At 32.0% G+C, this 21,515-nt stretch overlaps 1 protein-coding gene across 1 annotated transcript in view; it reads left to right on the forward strand.

Moving 5' to 3' along the window:
• LOC145252983 (glycine receptor subunit alpha-2-like) overlaps nucleotides 1–21,515 on the forward strand; it is a 528,147-nt gene that overhangs the window by 502,010 nt on the left and 4,622 nt on the right. The window contains exon 7 of the mRNA XM_080112897.1: nucleotides 2,765–3,138. Coding sequence (XP_079969023.1) covers nucleotides 2,765–3,138 — 374 coding nt within the window. The remainder of the gene's footprint in view (nucleotides 1–2,764; nucleotides 3,139–21,515) is intronic.

The following is a 21,515-nucleotide window of genomic DNA, read 5'->3' on the forward strand; positions in this document are numbered from 1 at the left end:
TATATATATATATATATATATATATATATATAAAGTGATTGTTGTGTGGTTCCACCGAGAGAGAAAAGTGTATATTTAAAAGAGTGTAGCCCTCAACAATTGTTGGTTTTGCAGACTTTTATCATTTTTTTTACTATTTTAAAATTTATTTATAACGCATTTCGAACATTGTTTATCTCTCATCAGATATTTTTATATTAAAGTATTTTTAGTTAAAATTTTATGGAATTTCCTTTTTGAAAACATTTTATTTCCGCTAGCGTGATTTTGCTTCTCAGAGAAATGCCAATATGAAACTTAATGTCTCGAGTAAGGCAGGTCAATAGTTCAAACGATCAGAGTTAAGTTCATTTGGTTGGTGGGAGGTGTTAACTCTATTCCGTGTAAGGGCGAGGGCTGTGCATTGCGTGTGGGTGACTTGAAAATTCAGTATGTTATTGCTATACATCTTATAGATGACTAATTTTTATGATTTCAAGTTCAAAGAGACATATTAGAAATTGAATGCACCCTACTAAAGCGTGATCTCCACAACCAGTGAATTTTAAAAATACTACATGGATGAAAAGACACTTTATAAAAACGATATGTAATACAATTCATGGAAAAAAATCGCTTCAGAAATGTATGAGATGCTTCAGACTGCTGTTGAAATATCTTGTATAAATTGAGAATCAGGTTTTGAGTGGCATAAGAGATACAAGGAAAGAAGTGAAGCTAGAAATGATGCGAGGTGCAGGAGGGGTAAAGAATGTCAGAACACCAGAGTTGATTGGCCAAATTAAAACTTTCATGGCTAAAGACCGTCGTGTTTCTATAGACACAATACGAGAACACTTTGATATCAGTGTGGGAATTATACACACAATTATTCACGAGGAACTGAAGATGCAGCAGATTTGCGCAAAGTCTGTCCCCTGGAACATCACAGAAGATTACAGACTATTTTACTAATATGGGTATAAAAAAAAGTCCATTGCCCTCTTTATAATCTATACCTTGCTAACTGTGACTTTTGTTATTCCCTAAGATCAAAGAATAACGTGGAGGATATTTTATGAGACAATTGCAAGATGGCTGTCATAGGGCCTTTAATAAGTTGTTTGGGATCATAAAACAAATGCATTGCAACCGGACGAGATGAAAAAGACTAGAGTTTTATATGTGTAATATCAATAAAAAGTGTCCACACTAAAAACTTTTGGAAACTTATTGAAGACGCCTCGCATACTTTGCAATTCCAATTTATTGCAACATTAGAATACGTTGATATTTGCTAACATGATTTTAAAATATCATGCCAGTTGCTTTCACACATGCGATTATAATATACTTCTATTCGCAGAGGTATTCGCTTACATATTTATAAAAAAAAACACATAAAGCATAACGGTCTAAATTCATAAAATTATTTATACTTTTCGAAGTAAATATTAACCTAAAAACATAATACTTTAAAATACACGCCTTATTTTAGTTCCTTCATTCACAACAAACAACGGGTCATATTAATGAATATTTTTGCAATTAAGAAATAAAGATAATATCAGTAAAAGCTAAAACTATGTAAAATTTAAAATATTATTATAAATTGATACTATATTTCGTCGCTTTGCTTCTACTCACCAAGAAGATGACAATAATTATTGAAATTGAAATCGTAAAGGGAAACCTGAAATTTTAAACTTTTCGCACCGTCCATTTATTTTTTTATGGTCCGAGTCGTTCGCACGAAATCTTTCTAACGATTAAAATCATAATTACTACTTACCCTATATATATATATATATATATATATATATATATATATATATATATATATATATACATATATATATATATATATATATATGAAATGAACTCATTTTCCCCTCTGATTTTTGACCTTAATAGGATAAAAAATCAAAACATTTCATGCAAATGTAATATGCACAAACTGCAGCACAATATCTGAGGTGTGTTATAGGCATATTGCCTCTCCACTTCATCGATAATCGTAGATTCCTATATTTTTTCTGCTGAGAGTTCACTGCCAAAATCGGCTAAAATCAATGGAAGTCGTAAAATCTGTTCAATCTAATTAATTTTTCCTACTCTCATCACTACTTACACCGTTGCAGGATCGTTAACAAGGGACAGTTACGAATAACGCCGATTTCGCTTTTCTGTACTTCGTAGTTGCTTAAAAACCTGGAATGAAATTTTACCGTGCGTTTCCGTTCTATACTTTCTATAGGGTGAAACGCACCACGGAATTAACCGATAGATATATTCCCACAAACATTAATTCTTAACTCACGGTTACCTTTACGTTGCTTAATTACCATTTCCCCCCCCCAACATTTTTACACTAAAAAAAGGATTCTTTCCATTTCTTTTTTCATAAAATTCACATTTAAAACATCATTTCCGTTTTATTTCGTTTTGTAGTTGCTAAAAAAACTAAAATGGAATTTTAACGTGGACTTAACCGAATAAAAGGGTTATTTATGCCATTTTTCTTTTCGCTGATGTTCGTTCGCTGTTATTTTTTTATTTATTTATTTATATATATATATATATATATATATATATATATATATGGTTTTTCAGATTTTTTAAAAGTTAAACATCTTTTTTTGTAATATTGAAACAGCGTTATTACTTCGCTTATTCTTTACTTTACCCCTCCCTTACACACACACACCTCCAAAACCCCGGTAAACGCCGGGTATCTCCGCTAGTTTTAAATAAATGAAGTAATGTCCACTATTTTTACTTTTAGGTAACTTCACCTGCCTATTTGTCAACTTCCATCTAAAGCGGGACATTGGTTATTACCTCATTCAGATCTACATCCCTAGTGTTCTAATCGTCCTTCTGTCGTGGGTATCTTTCTACCTGAACGTTTCAGCAATACCTGCACGTATATCCCTAGGGATTCTTACCGTACTGACCCTGACCACCCAGAGGTCCGCCGGGGCAGCAGCTCTACCGAAAGTGTCCTATGTGAAGGCCATCGACGTCTGGATGGCGTCTTGTCTCTGCTTTGTTTTCGCTGCCCTCCTTGAATTCGCTTTTGTCAACGTCCTCGACAGACGACACCTAAAAATCATCGCTTCCATGAAAGAGAGCGAGCAAGCTACCAAAGCGTTCGAGGCAAGTATACATTTCAAATTGATGTCTTTTTATAGTGAATATAGAAATATTGTATTATATCTACGTTTAATATGTGATATGTCTGTATTTTAATATCAGGAAATCATTTTGCGGGCGAAAGTTTTTTAACATCGAAAGAAACAGATATTTAATGTATTATAATTTTAGCATTTTATCAGCAATTAAAAGCAAACTCTTGAAAACATGCATAAACAGTTTCTTTACGTATTAACTCTTTCCTGACTCTGCTCTTGCCTCAAAAACGAATTTATTTGTGTTTAGATATTTTGTAATTGATAATTAGAACTATCTGTATTATTCAGACTATTTTTAAATCCGTGTTACTTACGTTAGCTACATAATACGTTGGATTTTCTACATTTACATTTTTCAGAACATAGTGATTTTTATATCGAATTCAGTGACATATATCCTATTAAAAACCGGAGATTAAATTAATCTACAAAATAAATTGTGTTCATTGGTTCAGAAATTTTCGTATGTGCTTTTTCGATAATTATAAACCCATTCTCAAATAACATAGCTTGAAGTAAGGCGTGAAGCTCCTATACATATTGCAGAAGACTCTATTAACTTTTCATATTAAGAATCCATGTAAAAATTATACTATGACTTCGGATGTTTTAATATGATAATTTTTTACAGTAATAAGTTTCATACATTTTTCTTGATAGTAAAATATTTATTGCATACATTTTTGTCTAATTTATGCATTCAAAATATAGATAGAAATGCAATGTGAGTTTGTTTTGATACAAAAATAAAATTAACATATACATAATTAATTCTTCTGCAATTAAGACATTACAGATACTACTCTTTTACATTATGTCAGATAAAGAATCTGCTGTTATAATAAAGAAGTCTGGTCAGATGCCGGCAGAGGGTTAAAGTCCAGAGTTCAGATTCGCTCAGAAATCATTTCTTTGCAACCGTATTAGTTTTACACATATAATTATGACGCGAAACAGCATTAACTAAACAATTTGAATCCTACACAAGTCAACATGAAATATTCATCTGCAAATATGACATGAGACTTAGCTTGTTTGCCAAGTTATCACATTCTATTGGATTAACAAGCAATTTTTATTTAGTCGAGCAACAACACTACGGGAACATCAACTTGTATATACGTTATATATTATTTATTATATAATATATATGATATATGTCATTTTGCAATGGAGTTTCAAGTCAAAACTAAATGTACCATGTTGAACGTAGGTAGAAATGTGTGCGAACTACAATTTAAATTTTGTCAGAGCAGGAGATATAACTTATCATAAAAACGCTATAAACTGGATAAAATATTTTTTATGCTTGGGACAAAACTTCCATACGTTGACTTAGCTCTATTATGTTTGAAATTATTTGGAAATAATAAGAAAATATGAGCATTTAATTTGATTGGTTTTATGCATTTATTCATGGAGGATTGTTACTCTCTATAATGCATGTGCTTTTGCAGTAAGGAATTTGTTAAATGTATCTCATAGAAAGAAAAGACATTGATCATTAATATTTACAGACAGTGAAAAAAATTGATAATAAAATCTCAACTACTATATTTGTTAATATAGGTAGGTTAAGTATCACAAATAATCCCTTTGACTAAACGTGCAATATCTCAAATGTTTAATCGATTATATTTCATCAGTTCAAGCTTATTATATATACAACTATCACTAAAGAAAATAGACACTATTTATATACTACAGACAATCCCTCTATTCGTTTAAACAAGAATATTCCATCATCCTTAACAAAGTTAGAGTTGCCTTACCATTGTAAGGTGGCCGTTACGTCGCAAATGGAGAAACAAATAAAAGAAAAATATAAATAAATAAATAAATTAAAATCCGGGTCGGCGTTTTTTCTTGTTTACAAACCGTTTTTATAACCGTTACTTTCGGCACTTCTTAAAAGTCACTTGCCATCGTCCATCTCGCCCCGAGCACTTTTCCTCTTCGACTCTACGCCGGCCTTCGGTTTACACGTCCATTTCCTTTGACGTCGACTTCTTTTCCCCTGAGAACGTGTTGCATTTTTTCGGTTTTCTCTTTCTTCTCGTGCACACTTCCCAATTTACATATACGAATTTCTCGGCTACCGCTACTGCTGCTAATCTCACCCCAAGCCAGCTATCCTTCGCTGCTGCTGACATCTTCCAACACATCCATATGTATTATATTCTATTATATCTTCAACAAAATTGTTATAATATATTATTTTCATAATGTGTATGATTTTGTGTATCTAAAAGTTTATCGCTGAGTTCGTGTAGTAGATAGCTCTATATGAACGTATATATGTCCAACTACACAGGCATATTTGTATATGAAAATAAAATTACAAATATGAATATAAATATTTTAACATTAGAATATATTTTTAAAAAACAGGCATTAAAACATATGACAATTTTAATAAATTTAGATATTTATTAATTACTCGAAGATGTAAACATGGAATTATGTAAAGAAAAAAAAACTACTTAAACTGTACAATTTTAAAATATAGGAGCATTTCACTAGAGACAATTAATATAAAATTGCATCACTATTAAGTATGAATTTAAAAATATAAATGTGATAAACTTATCCGTAAAAATAAACTCGGATTTTAAAAAAAATTACCAATCAATTTAGAACATCAGTCAATTATTGAAATAGTTATTCTTGAATTCAGGAAAAAAAGTTCAAGTGATTAATTCATTTCAATAGCATCGTAAATCAATAAAAAAATATTGTAAGTTATTCAAATTAACTTCCATTATAAAATGTTCATTTTACTTTATATATATATATATATATAAATATATAAATATATATATATATATATATATATATATATATATATATATATATATATGATGGTTTAGATGGATGAAATCCGACGGTATGAAAATAGATTGGAGGTGGAAGGACCTGAACGCTGAACATTTCGCCAGATCTATGCGGGCTTTTTCAAGAGGGATGTTCATTGACGAGAGGGTCGGAGGATTGGGTATTAAATATAATAATGAGGGGTGAGCAGACTGTTTTCCTCATATGAATTAGTTGCCTATATACATATCTATAACATTTATGATAAAATAATAATAATATTTTGGAGTAAACTAGCGTAGTGATTTGAAAGATTGCGTTTAAAAATAAAAACGTGATGAAACAAATAAATTGATAAATGAGATGAGAAAATTAATTGGGCTAAAATATCGAAGAGATTTAACAGATTGCGTCTAGAAATATAACCGTGAGAGATTAAATAAATAAAAAAAAATAATAAATGAAACGAGATTACAAAGGGAGTCTTTAAAAGTTAGGAACAACTGAATTGGGATAAAATAGCGTAGTAACTTGAAAGGTGGCGTCTAAAAATAAGAAAAGAAAGTGATTAAATAGCGTCTAAATATAGACAGTGATTAAAGGAAAGTCGCTTTGTTAAAATTAAAATGGTGGTCGTTCTCCATGATTTGACAAAATATGGCGTTGAGTGTATTGTTGTTTTTCACATTTCTTTTGTGTTCATATATTCTTTTCTGTAAATTTCGTTGAGTTTCTCCTAGGTATATTTTTAGACAATCAAGGCAGAGTATGGAATATATTCCAGCCTTGATGTTAGTGTTAGTATTTGTGATGATTTCACGTGTTCGATCCCTAATTGTTAAAGAGGTTAGGGTTTTTTTTTATTTGAATGTTTGTGTTATTCATGTTTTTTATAGATTGTGTCGTTGTTATTATTAGTTGGAAATATTGTCTGTCGTGTGTTTGGATATTTAGGGATTGTCTCGATTTCAGTTATGGTAAATTAAAAAAAAACTCCCTTTGTAATCTCGTTTCATTTTATTGTTTTTTTTTTATTTATATAATCTATCACGGTTATATTTATAGACGCAATATTTTCAATCTCTACGATATTATAGCCCAATTAATTTTCTCATCTCATTTGTTAATTTATTTATTTTATTTTTAGACGAAATCTTTCAAATCACTGAACCAGTTTACTCCAATTTATTATTATTATTATTATTATTATTATTATTATTATTATTATTATTATGTTCTCCCATCATAAAATGTATATATGTATATAGACATCTAATTTAGATAAAGAAAACATGCTGCTCTCCCCCTACCATTACATATAGCTCCAAATCTTCCGACCCTCTCGTCAATGACAATCCCTCTTGATAAAGCCGGCATAAATCGGGCGAAACGTTGAGCGTTCAGGTTCTTTCACCTTCAATCTATTAAATATATATTTCCCCGCATTTTACAATACATAGAATTCGTAGAAACAAGGGAAACTTTACATGAAAACATATTGTTGTATTACTCATGTTCTGCTCAAAGAAGGCATATCGCCACTTGACCATAAGTGAATGCTGCTTGGGACTATGTCTAGGGAAGATTGAAAAGATATTGGTTTGCATTACATTTAGATTTCTGTATATCAGTACGGTCAGAGAAGTAGGTAGCAGAAATAGGACTCCAAAGTCTAGCTGTTTGAGGGATTGAAACAATTAAAATAGAAAACATTTTGTCATTTAGTCACCTCAACAGTGAAGGGATGTGATTTTTTTTTACTAAGAGGGGTTTGTCAAAGCTATGTACATTGAGGGGCACAAATGCAATGAGTTCCTCAGAAATTTTTTTTAAAAAAACACTTCTTATAAACAAGTTTTTTAAACATTTTTTTTTTACTTTAATGTCGATTAATATAGTGAACTATGTCTAATACAATCAGCATTCAGTTTGCCTGGCATCTATTTTTATTAGAGTCAAAAGTAAATATATCAGTCGATAAGAAAGTATATATATTATATATATTTTATTATTATTTCATTTAAGTTCATAAAAGAATATATGAAAATATAATTTATGCGTAAATGTTTTAATATTTACTTCTACAGTGCTCAATACATGAATAGACCTAGGCAGAACGTTATGAATTCGTCAGGTTTATGCGAAGAGTTGTGGTTATCGCGCATTTTTATAAAAACACATGGCATTGAATGTTATAGTTAGTCTATCAAAGAAATACCGAACAACTGTGTCCACAGGATAAATTTTACTCAATGATAGCAATACATAAATAATTTTAAATTCTTAATAAAATTAAAAAATAATAATTAAAATATAATAAAATAAACACATATATTAATATAATGAATACTTTTATGAATAAAACTAGCATAATATTCAAAATGTAAATCAAAACACAAAATTACGTATCTAACTACATCTAGGTTGAGAGTAGGTAAACTTTCTATACACAGACGGATATAACTAACACTTTTCCATAAAACACACAAAGGGAAAAGGTAAACATTAGGTCAACTGTACCCTGCAAGTGACCGACAATTGGTTGATTAGGATAGGCGCGGTTACAACTAAGAAGATGATTGGCTTACAAATAAATTCAATACCATGTGTTTATATTAGCTTGGTGCAAAATAATGTCGTTTTCACGTGTGTATATAATTTATGAAAAACGACATTATTTTCGCACCAGCCTAATATAAAAATGGTCAATAACTACGACTCTTCACATGATCCTAACGAATTCTCACGTGGATGAAACGCGGAATATTATGTGTAGCTTAATTGTCATATTAACTGTTATAACTGACTATATATATATATATATATATATATATATATATATATATATATATATGCATAAATATATATATATATATATATATATTACTTTTTAAAAACAGTAATCTACGGACACGTGTGTTTTGTATTATATATATATATATGCTTGCATTATATATATGTGTGTGTGTGGGGGGGGTGATGCAGGCATGCTCTCTGATATTTAAGAAATTTGTGAATAGACTTTGTTTATATTCCTGACAAGGACATTTAATGAAAGATGAATTGGAAGTTAACAATCTATATTTAATTCATTTGTTGTATCCTTTTTAATTAAGCGCCGATGATTCAGATAAAATATTTTTCGATTCGTTATCAGTCAAAGAATATTCGTTGCAGTATGTCTCCATCTATGTAAATTTGCCAATTAAGCATATATAACTATTATTGGAAAAGATTTCGAAAGTTAAAACAAATTATTGATCGTATAAGTAGCAACTTCGTTTTAGTAGTAACCGTGTAATTATTATAAGTTGATTTTATGAGAATGGCCTCTCTATTATATAAAAGTTGATATCATTATTCCATACGGCGTGATTCAGTAACGTGTATTATATAAGATGCCTACAATAAGATTCTAGGCTTTTTGTACAGGTGTCCTAAACTCGAGGAAATTTAGTATGTAATTGCTACATATCTTATGGGATGATTGCTCAAATTTTATAATTTCAGGTTCAAAGTAACAGCTATAGCACGAATTGGAATACAGTTTACTAAAGCCTGATTGTAACATCTAAGGGAAATTTTTAAATGCACTTTAGAAAACTATATGCAACAAAATGCTGTGTTAAACTTGTCTAAATGCCGGCTGAAACATTTCATACGTTTCCGTGGCATTTTCGTATCTTGCATGAATCGGGCACCAATATTGGAGTTCCTTATGTTAATCAAGGACAGCAGAGAGATAGATAGGGATGAGGTTTGTCGTGGGAGAAATAAGGAAGACAGAATACTAGAAGTGATTGGTTGATTGGTTGTTTTTGTTTTACGGCATATCAACCTTTTTCGGGTTATTTAATGCCGTATCCAAAGATTTTGAAGAAAAAAATATTAATAGAATATATTTGGTGTTTTCAAGTCGGTTTCTATTAAACCCATAGTTGGGACCCTAACAGGTACTACCACTCCGGGTCAGAGTGGACCTAGGAGCAATGGTAATTAAAGGGTGGCTTCACATTCCTCAACCCCCGCAAGCTGGGGCCTCACCACTGGATATAGTTTAGGATCATATCCAGGACCTAGAAATGATTGGTCAAATAGAGAAGTCCATGAACAAGGACAATCATGTGTCTATAGAGAAAATAATTGCACAGTTTATGTCAGTGTGGAAACTGTGCACACAATTATACGCGATAATATGAAACAGAACAGATCAGACGGAAATACATTACCATTACGAAGGTGAGTATCAAGACAGTTCCATCCCTACCCTCCCTATAATCCAGCCTTATTCCCTGTGACTTTTTGATATTCCATGAGGCAAGAAAAATCTTAGTGTCGTAATGCTGGAAAGTAATCAAAATCAGATATGTTTGCAAGGAAAATATATTGAAGGATGTGACTTGTAAATTATTACATATATGCCTAATATCTTGCATGCATTGAACACATATTTCTTTTAGCAATTAGAAAAAGTGATTATTCATAATGTTACTTTTAATAATGATTCCAAGTTTGCATCAGAATAATTTAATATCATAATAACTTTTAAATTAAACTTGGTAATTTTAAATTATGTTTGTGTTTTAGAAATCTGTAGACAATATACTAGAAAAGAATATATGTAGATAACATACTAGAATAAATAAGGTTAACTTATCTAATAGAGAAGGTGTTCACTACATTCATGTCCGATTCTGATAAATTAAAAACTTATCAAATTACAAATTATATATACATATTATGTAGCTTATTTATATGAGTAACATCCTTACTCCAAGTGTAATAAACTTGCATTATCTAAATTCTAGAAAATATTTAGAATTCCAAGCGTACGAATTTTTAGTAGAAAAATTAAAATCAGAGGATTTGGAAAAATTGCTGATAACAATGGATCAACCTTAACATAAATTGAAACTATTTTGACATGCAAATAAAAGAAGGTATCTTTATTATAATTTCTAAAACCTATTTAATTACCAAAAAGACACCTGGATTGTGAGCATATTTTTTCATATATTTTTAGCATTCATAGTTAAGACATACAAAAATCGGGGCTTTATACATTTTAATGGGGTTGTTCTGTACTCGCTCTATATGTCACTTTATGTTCACTGTGCCTAAAACTAAATTAAACAAAAAATACCCAGATTGCTCATTCTTGCGTCTAACAGATTCTTTATGACCAGTCTAATAGTATATAAGTAAAGCTTTTAATTCCAAATAGTTTAACATAGACACGAAGCTCACTTAATATGGATAAATATGTACAATATAACCCGAAGAAGAGAAATAATGCCTCAGGCAAAATATGCAAGCAGTTATGGACGGCTTCACCAAAGTGTTAGGGTCATTGCATCATTAGTTGTCATTCGCGAAAAAACAAATGTAACCTCCATACTCTGTTGACACCGTGTAATAGGAATGCAGCAGATCAATAGCCAAAGAATGTTTGCCTTTAGGCAGAATGATAACATATGTATTTATCTTTTTTCTTTTTTCTTGAAGTGATTCCAATTTTACACAGATATACCAAGCCCGAATTGGCAATAAAACCGTCATATTCCATTTCAGTAGAACATTTTTTACCCCCCAACGGTATATTGAAAGACTAAACTTTTAAACGCTAATATACTAACCATTTCCCCCGCAACCTCAATTAATTAATCTGCACGATCTAATAATAATTTACTTGTCTGGTGTATGTTGTCACAAAATAACATCATCGCAAACACTATTGATGAGAAACGAATTACCTCCCTTTATAGCCACTCTTTATCAGTCAAAAATAATTAAAACCATTTCTTCTCCAAAGTTTTTCAAACCAAAAGGTTGTCTGTTGGTGATTTCCAATCAGCTATTTTATTTAATAAGTGTTTTTTATTTTATTTAATAAGTTTTTTTTATTTTATTTAATAAGTTTTTTTTTATTTTATTTAGTAAGTTTTTTTTAATTTTATTTAATACATTTTTTATTTTATTTAATAAGTTTTTTTTAATTTTATTTAATGAGTTTTTTTATTTTATTTAATAAGTTTTTTATTTTATTTAATGAGTTTATTTTATTCTATTTAATATGTTTTTTTTATTTTATTTAATGTTTTTTTATTTTATTTAATAAGTTTTTTTTTAATTTTATTTAATAAGTTTTTTTTATTTTATTTAATAAGTTTTTTAAAAAGTCATGTTGAAAGGAGACTGTAAGTTTTTTATTATTGATTTTTTTATAAAATTAAGAAAATGTGCAAGTTTATTTACATCTGTTCCGTTATAATTTATATCAAAATTATCCAGAAGAAAAGTCAAAGCAATGGGTTGTTTGTTGACTTTACATTGAAGAAAATTGTAGTTTTTAATTAATTATTTTAAGCTTTAAAATGTTCCAAATTTATTTACTATAAAAAATGTTTTCAATTTGTTTTATTTTATTATGTTATCATTGTATGTTTGTGTTTTCAAAAAGTTTAAGTTACTCCGGGATTTCAACGATTTCTGCTACTTTTAGATATTATACGTAAACGTTAGATATCTTTTTCAAAATCCGGCATATTTTAAACATAACCAATTAATCAGATGTAACACTAACGTGTACTGTAATGCTATCTAGTTTTGCTAATTTTTTTTTCTAATTGCAAAGTAGGAAGAGCTATTTGAGTGTGTTGACTGTAAAATTAGAAGGAAATAACAATGGAATTTTACATAATTCTCTTTCTACATGTTTTGAGATCCTCTGTGCTTATAATATTGGCTATCGTGACAAGTTTCATTTTTATAGCGGGAATTGTTTTTATTAAACATTTTTGCCATACGCTGTTAAGGAAAACATGCATTTTATAGTGGTCAGAGCATAAAATGCAAAAAAAGTGTAACTATCCATCATATTTCAGATAACATTATGATAACTCAGTGTGGAATTTGTAACCAATTGTTTTAAACGTGGCATAATTATCCCATTTAAATATCGTGTTGCTTTCGTAACTTTAGATTATTATTATCAGCTTACTATGTTATAAAATAATTGAATAATAATTGTGTAAATTATAATTTCCGATGGCAGAAAGTTACGAATACAGCTCATATAATGACGGCGTTGGCATAAAGGACATGAAAAAAGAAATTAGACGTTCTTATTAGCAGAGACGAGACATAATACAATCAGATGTAAGTGACTTATCTGAATCAGATGCTATTAAAAATGAAAATGAAATTCCAACTTTTTTCGAGAATATGACGCTTAATAATATGTTTGTTTCCTCGTTAAGTTGCAGTTTTCGAATATTTACAAATAAGAATGGCATGGAGTATTCTTTTACCAGATAAAGTGATTTTATCTCTAGTTATAATCGAACATCTTATTTTATATCAGCGTAATCAGTTTGTTGTTATACAGAATCTTAAATGTGTGGTTGGTTTGTTTTACTTCGTTACACAAGCATACATACAAATACATATTTCTATTAAATGTATATATTAATACGATAGCGTGGGTTTCATTGTATGTGCCATGCTTACATATTTTTTCTTTCGGCTAACTATCTTTAAATTGCTATGCCCATCCTTTTCTTGTAATAAAAAAAAATACCGAAATTTATCATGAGTTTTGGTTTCAATTACGAATCAATTACGACCGGAATAGGCCGGGCGTCTATACTAGCTAAGACAAATACTTTTTTTCGTTTGAACAAAAGAGCTACAATTATATCAGGACGTCTCCATTTACGATGAACATCCACAGAATATCTACATAAATATAATACATTGGAAAGCGTCCTCTGTGGAATTTCCGCACGTACCACTAGTAATATGTTAATACAAGATACTAACGAGAATTCTTCTTGGAAATTATGCAACTCTTTCCATAACAAATTCACGGACAAGTTGCTGCATTATTAGTGATGTTCGTGTTCTTCATAAAAAACGATGGACGAACAGATTTGTTTTTGATTTTTCAGGTTAATACATTCTAAATTCTATATTCGGTCAGTATCTCATGAACTAAATCTTTTGAGTGAGAGAATTGAATATGTTCATGTTTTTTTTTTTTTTTTTTTTTTTTTACACAGTGATCACCACTTATCAAGGCCCGGAAGCCACTCAGGGATAAGGGTTATTGTAAGTACATCACGTTAGTGAGGAGATTTTATGAAGTGTTTAATTAGGGGGGCGGTTCATTAGGAATTTGTTAACATTAGACTTGAAGACATCCAAGTTGTAGTCCGGAGGGAAGCAGGCAGACGGAACAGAGTTCCACAGGCGTGCAGTTCTAAGAAAGAAGCTTTGCTCATGTTTGGATATATATATATATATATATATATATATATATATATATATATATATATATATATAATAACATTTTTTCAATAATTATTTTTATTAAAGTGTCCATATACATACCTCCTGAACCACTTTTAGTTTATTATAAAATATTCAAAATAAATATTATTAATGACTAGCGGTTGGTATCCAGCGTTGCCCGAGTTTCTAGATGCGTGTGTGGTTGGGAAGGGATGGGGTAAAATTAAAACAAAGCGAAGTAATAACTCTGTTTAAATATTATGAAAACAAACAATGTAAAAATATCAAGAAAAAATCGTGACAAAAAATAATTTAAAAAATGAACGGTCCAGCCGTGCCCAGGTGTTTGAAAAATCCCCAAAATGTTTAATTGATCGAACTCATTAAGGCAGAAGCGCGAAACAAATTTTCATCAGTATTTTAATAAAAATTTGTGAAAAAATGTTTTTTCTCCGAAAAACGTAAAAATTGAAAGCGTGCCAATATTTTCGGCTTTAGCTGTATATAGTTACTTGCAGAGAGACCTGACGTTGTTCAACAGTGAATGGTGATCCACTAATGTTCCACACTCCAATATTTTATTATACACAGAATCTGAGAACTCGCACATTTTTCAATACAATCGATTGGTCGCCCACTCTGTGCATGCCAGTACAGTCACTAAAACAGGAAATAGGTGGGAGATCTCACATTCTGCCAGTTTGAGAGATGAAACTATTAAAACTAAAGTTGTCCCTGTACCTAGGGACCGCTACCGTTTTCTCGTTAGTTGGTAATATGTACTTGTATAGCCACCACAGGGTTGCAACATTTAAGCGATGCGACAGAGGTTTGAGCTTGATCAATAGTGTGGGTTTATTAGATTGAGGTTATATGAAAGTTACTTAAACAAGTTTTTCGGCATTTTTTCGTATAGGCACTTCTATTGATAGTGTAGACATGAAACTCTAGCAACAATTCGGAGAAATCTACTCAGGATGCAATGCACTTGCTGTACCGTTCCAATATCTTCTGGAAGGCCTCAATAGAAGTCCTTTTGTGTAAACGTGTCCATGAACTTCATAACAGCCTTATTCATCTCTTTAATAATCTAATAATGACAGCCTCATAGGTTTTTCTTTAGTTTAGGCAATAACCAAAAGTCACAGGGAAAAAGGCCTGGACTATAGGGAGGGTGGGCATCTTGTTAAAATAGTCGGATCTCCTTTGAGCACCCTTAGGACAAACTTTGCTCAAATCTTCCACATCTCCAGCGTGAATAATTGTCTGAACAGTTCTCACACTGACATAAAACTGTTCAAGTATTTTCTTTTATAGACAAACGGTGGTCCTTATCTTTATTATATGTATATGGTCAATCGACTTACTCCTCCCACACTTTTCATCGTCTCTCTTTTCTTTTGAATCTCTTATTCAACTAGAAAACTGATGCTCGATTCATGCCACATGGTTAAATAGAAATCTGAAGCAGTCCATATGGCTATGTATCATTTCCCTAAGCTTAAAGCATAATTTAATTGCATATCCTTCTTTTAAAGAGTCATCACGTCCAGACTGCATTTCTGAAATTCATCAGCTGTGATAATCAGGCTTTAGTACGGTGTATTCCAATTTCTGCTGTAACATAAAAATTAGTCAACCATTTGATAAGATTTAGAGCAATAACAAACTGATTTTTCAAAGGTTTATGATAATTTTGTATGCCTGTACAAAAAAATCCTGGAAACTTAATGAAGGGATCTCGTATGATATAATTTACTAAGTAACACGTGAGTATTATGTGAATACGTTTTAAGAATTAATATTCTACATGTTCGATGTAGCTTGTAATGACTGATTCATATGATGAAGACGAAATAAAAGATGGCGATACTGCAAACCAATTAAGATGATTATGGTTAGCACATTCAGAGAAATTCTAGTCAATTGCAATTTGGTTAAGTGACGCAAAGCAAGGAATCTTAGAACAACGAAACGGTTTAAAGATACATTAATACTCCCCAGTTCTTCAGCAGGGCACGGTAAAATTAAATTTCAGTTATGGAAATAAAAAGAGTATCCATTAAAGATGCGGTTCAATACGGTATGAACGAAGTCTAATCAAAACTGACAGGGAAAACTGCATTAGTGAAAGTGAAAATCTTCATCATTCGGCAGGTGAGAGAATAAAATAAGCGAAGTTAGTTTGAAATTGCATTTGCTAAAACCACCAGAATCTTTACACGATGTGGTTGAAATTCGCTTAGCTATCACGTGAACAAGAAATAATTTCAGTTGGTGTCAGGTTTTATCTCTATCGGATTTCCAAACCAAATCCGGTTTTTCTAACACAGGCGTTAAATTCAATAAGAATAACAAGGTTTCCAATACTAATTTTCAAGTAAAATGTAAGATGCGTTCTTATTCTTAACCGTGTATTCGCCGACCTTCTATGATGACATAAGAATGCAAAATTGTCCAATGTGATTTATTTATGCACCTGGCGAAAACTTTCCAGTGAACTAACACATTATCGTCGACGTTTAGAATTACGACTGTTATATATGGAAATAGAAACTTGAGTCCATTCACTGCACTTGCGTTGACGTATTGCTTATTATTCTGTTCGTATAAATAGATAAAATATACAGTAATAAACAAACAAATGTCATATTGATTTCTACAAATATAAGAACTATACAGTGTTTTTCTATCGAGAGAATTCTAACGACTTCATATGTTATTAATGATATAACGCTTAAGGATTCACAGCGCAATCAGTACGAAAAGAGCTTGACCTTATGTTGGAATAGACATCAATTAACCATCTTTTTGAAAGCTTGCTGATAATAATCATATATAAATCTCCAGAGTTCACTATGTAGTTTAGACAAAAGAGAGAGTTTAATCAATCGGAGTATATCAACAATTAGAAAACACGTTTATCTCACGCCAAAATTAAGCTGCCCATAGATCAATTCACTGAATACTAAATCTAAAACGGGAGGATTTAATATTTAAGATATTCTGTATAAGCTGTTGAAATTCATTATAATATTAAATTCTATATGTTGTATAATTACTTCTGATATTAGTCACTATTCTAAAATATTTGTTATATATTTCTCGTATAAGTGTGCATGTATTTTTTTATGTTTGTATGTGAATATGTATTGTTTTTTTCGTTTTTATGATTGAAATACATTGTAATATAACCATGTTGATGCTCTCTTAAAAAAGACTGTATTATTCCATTTGCGTATGTACTTTTAAACAGCTTCTCATAAATTCAAAATATGTATTAACCATTTGTATTGAGTAAGATTAAATACCCTTGAATATATACGCAATAATTTCACCTACATTAATTTTATTATAATCATTAATCCAATTGGTTAGGTAAATTTTAATTAAAATAAAACATCGAACCTGAGACCACTTACACTGCCTATATATATATATATATATATATATATATATATATATATATATATATATATATATATATATATTAATATATATATATATAAGGGGATTAAAAGAATTAGATCGATTCTGTAAGTGTATAGATTTATTGGTTTTATTCAATAAAGATGATACATCAATTAGTAAGTTAAGTAAATTGATTGCGCCGTGAATCCTTAACCGTTGTATGATTTATATATATATATATATATATATATATATATATATATATATATATATATATATAGTAATTTATAAAATATATATGGCGATTAAGCTACACTGAATATTCTGCGTTTCATCCACTATAGGATTCGTCAGGCTTATGCGCGAATTTTGTGGTTGTTTCTTGTTTTTATATATGTTGAGGATTTTTAGTTAGCCAATCAGCTTTCTAGTATCCACCGCGCCCCTTCCTATCAGCCAATGGGCATGCATTTTATCGAACAAAAGATCTGTTTTAGAACTAGGTTAGTGGTTTAAGGTAGACGTTTTCCTTTTATATATATATATATATATATATATATATATATATATAAATATACCTATGTGTACACACATACATGCACATATATATGCATATATATATATACATATAAGTGTGATCGTTTATGTATATTTATGTTTATTTAATTTATTTATTTGTTTGTTTTCTCTTGTTATTGTTAGTTTTAAAGCTATTTTGTATCGCTATCCTAGAGTAAGTTTTATTTTGTGAACAGAGTTGTTTGCTATTTCTCGTCTACAGTTTAATAGATTTTAGGGTTCTTTAAAGTACAGGATAGCAAATTTTTCATGGAAGCATAATTTACATTGGTCGTCTTAATTGCTGCACGTGGTAGCTTGTCTTATTATTTCCCATTCGACTACCGGCGAATGTCCGCTTTCTTTGAGTTCCCAGTATTTATTTGCTAGTGTTGTTTTTATACGGTGTTTTTTTTATACTTTTGTGGTCATAGTATCGGGTTTTAAAATCTAAGGAAGTCATGCCTACGTAATATTTCGTATATTAAATTTATGTGAGTAAATGAAGTAGTTATATATATATATATATATATATATATATATATATATATATATATATATATATATACTGGTGATGGTAATTAATAAAAACTGATGAAAGTGGTCAATACTGTTGTAGATCAAATATGCGTTTTATTTTTTATTACCGTATCTTTCTGTTAAGTTACATTATTGTTTCGGCTACACAGACGTTTTTCTTTTGGGCCGTCTGTAGCGTCTTCAGACTTTTACAGAAATGTTCGCTATTTTGGGATGAAAGAGTGGAATAGTGAATGAGATCGGGTGCGAGGAGGGCGGAAGAGGAAGAGAGGAAGGGAACAAGGAGGGAAGGTGGGGGCGTTTGGTATATCGATAATATTTTAGTTTAGGGGTTTAAGAAATTGTGGAGGAGGGTCTGGGAAATTCATTTCTGGTGTGGCTGAGGGCATAGGGATACATGAGGGGAAGGGGAAATATGTGGGAGTGGGAGGAGGAGGGTTACTTTAAAATTCGAGTCTTAGTGTTAAAGTTTTTAGCGTCTCTTTGGTGAGGTGATTTCTTGGTAAGTATATCTTGAGCTGTTGGGTGTTCGCTTATGTTTGGAGGCGGGGGGCTATGATTCGGTTTATTTATTTTTAGTTTTTATTTTGTTGTTAATTGTTTGGAGAGGGTCAGCTAGCGGTCGCAGGCACCGGTACACACATGCGCACGTGCACACATATATACTTAAAAGAAACGGTCACGGATACACATACATGCTCGCCCTGGCGTGCAAATATATGTGCATATGTGCGCCTGCATGCATTGACACCTGCGTTGTTCTCGCTTGCGTCAAATTTTCTTTAAGGTGCTAAGATTGGGTGCGCGTGCGTAGGCATGGATGCGCACATACGCAGATACATACATACATCGACGCCAATAATCGGAATCAATTCCCCTCCCCAGCCACCACCCCCGTCCAACCCTAACACACCCTACATGCGACCTCCACGACTTAACGCGGAAATTGTTTACATATGACTATGTGGATTTACACCTGCGCAGGTAAGTGCACATGGAAATGTACAACCAACCGATGCCTCATGTGCATAGACGCACACCTTAGAGTATGATACCCCAATATAGCCTTAAGCCAAAACTGATCGATAATACCATATGAAAAATACCCCAACTCAGAACAATAACTACAGCACTCAATCGCCATATAAACCACCCCAAACTCCTCCTAAAAATCTATAAACATGGCTACCTAGAACCACTATCCCGGGTACGTGGGAACTTATTAATGCGTATGTTAAGTATATGTGGATGACACCCGTGCCCATATTTACGGCATGACACGCTATATACCCGTATGTATATGCGTGCGCACATATCTGTGCTTGAGGGAGTGTGGGTCCGTATCTCTGCAGAGGTGTATGTGTATGCGCGTATGCATGCTTATCTGTGTATATGTATGCCTGTGGGAGCGTGCACCTGTGGGTTATATTTGTATGCGGAGGAGTACGCCGGCGCGCCCGTGTGCACCCACATCTATCCCCCCCCCAAAAAAATACCACTAATGAAAATGAAAACATTATGTACAGAACCCTGGCAATGAGCTTATGCTCATATCTATGTATAACAAGATCTACATCGAACGAAAGTATTGCGCATATGTACCCACAAATGAACTTAGATGTAAATCTATCCAGACGAATATTTCTATACCAATAACTGTCTGTATAACTGGGTGTGTATGTGTGTGTATTCACGCGCGTGTACATCCAATTGGGTGTCCGTGTGTACACGGGGTCTAGTGAGTGTGTGCACGTGCTTGTGTATGCGTGTGTGGATGTGAGAGTATAGATGCCCGCTTCCTGCTGTCGACATGGTGTGGGAGAGCGTGCAGCTGTGTATATATGTAGATCTTTGTGCTCACAAGTATTGGTATCTGCATGCGCGTACGCGCCTGAACGTATGCGTGGGGTGCTAGTATGACTGAATAAATATGCGCATATGAGCCCGTATAACCGCCTCCTTGGGGGTAGGGGAGTCGATGTATGTATGTATGTATGTATCTGTGTATGTGAGCATCCATGCCTACGCACGCGCACCCAATCTTAGCACCTTTAAGAAGCGAAAACAACGCAGGTGTCAATGCATGCAGGCGCACATATATTTGCACGCCAGGGCGGGTATGTATGTGTACCCGTGATCGTTTGTTTTAAGTATATATGTGTGCACGTGCGCATGTGTCTACCCGTGGCTGCGACCGCTAGCTGACCCTCTCCAAACAATTAACAACAAAATAAAAACTAAAAATAAATAAACCGAATCATAGCCCCCCACGCCTCCAAACATAAGCGAACACCCAACAGCTCAAGATATACTTACTAAGAAATCACCTCACCAACGAGACGCTAAAAACTTTTACATTAAGACTCGAATTTTAAAGTAACCCTCCTCCTGCCACCTCACATATTCCCCTTCCCCTCATGTATCCCTATGACCTCAGCCACACCAGAAATGAACTTCTCAGACCCTCCCCCACAAGTTCCTTAAAACCCAAAACTAAAAAATTATCGACATACCAAAAGCCCCCACGTTTCCTCCTTGTTCACTTCCTCTCTTCCTCTTCCGCCCTCCTAGGACCCCCCTGACCTCATTCACTCTTCCACTCTTTCATCCCAAAATAGCGAACATTTCAGTAAAAGTCTGAGGACGCTACAGACGGCCAAAGAAAACGGCCGTGTAGCCGAAACAATACCGTAACTTAACAGAAAGATACATTAATATAAAATGAAA

This window comes from Euprymna scolopes, chromosome 3 (genome assembly GCF_053919585.1).
Source record: "Euprymna scolopes isolate OS-2025 chromosome 3, ASM5391958v1, whole genome shotgun sequence".
Classification (NCBI taxonomy): Eukaryota; Metazoa; Mollusca; class Cephalopoda; order Sepiida; family Sepiolidae; genus Euprymna; species Euprymna scolopes.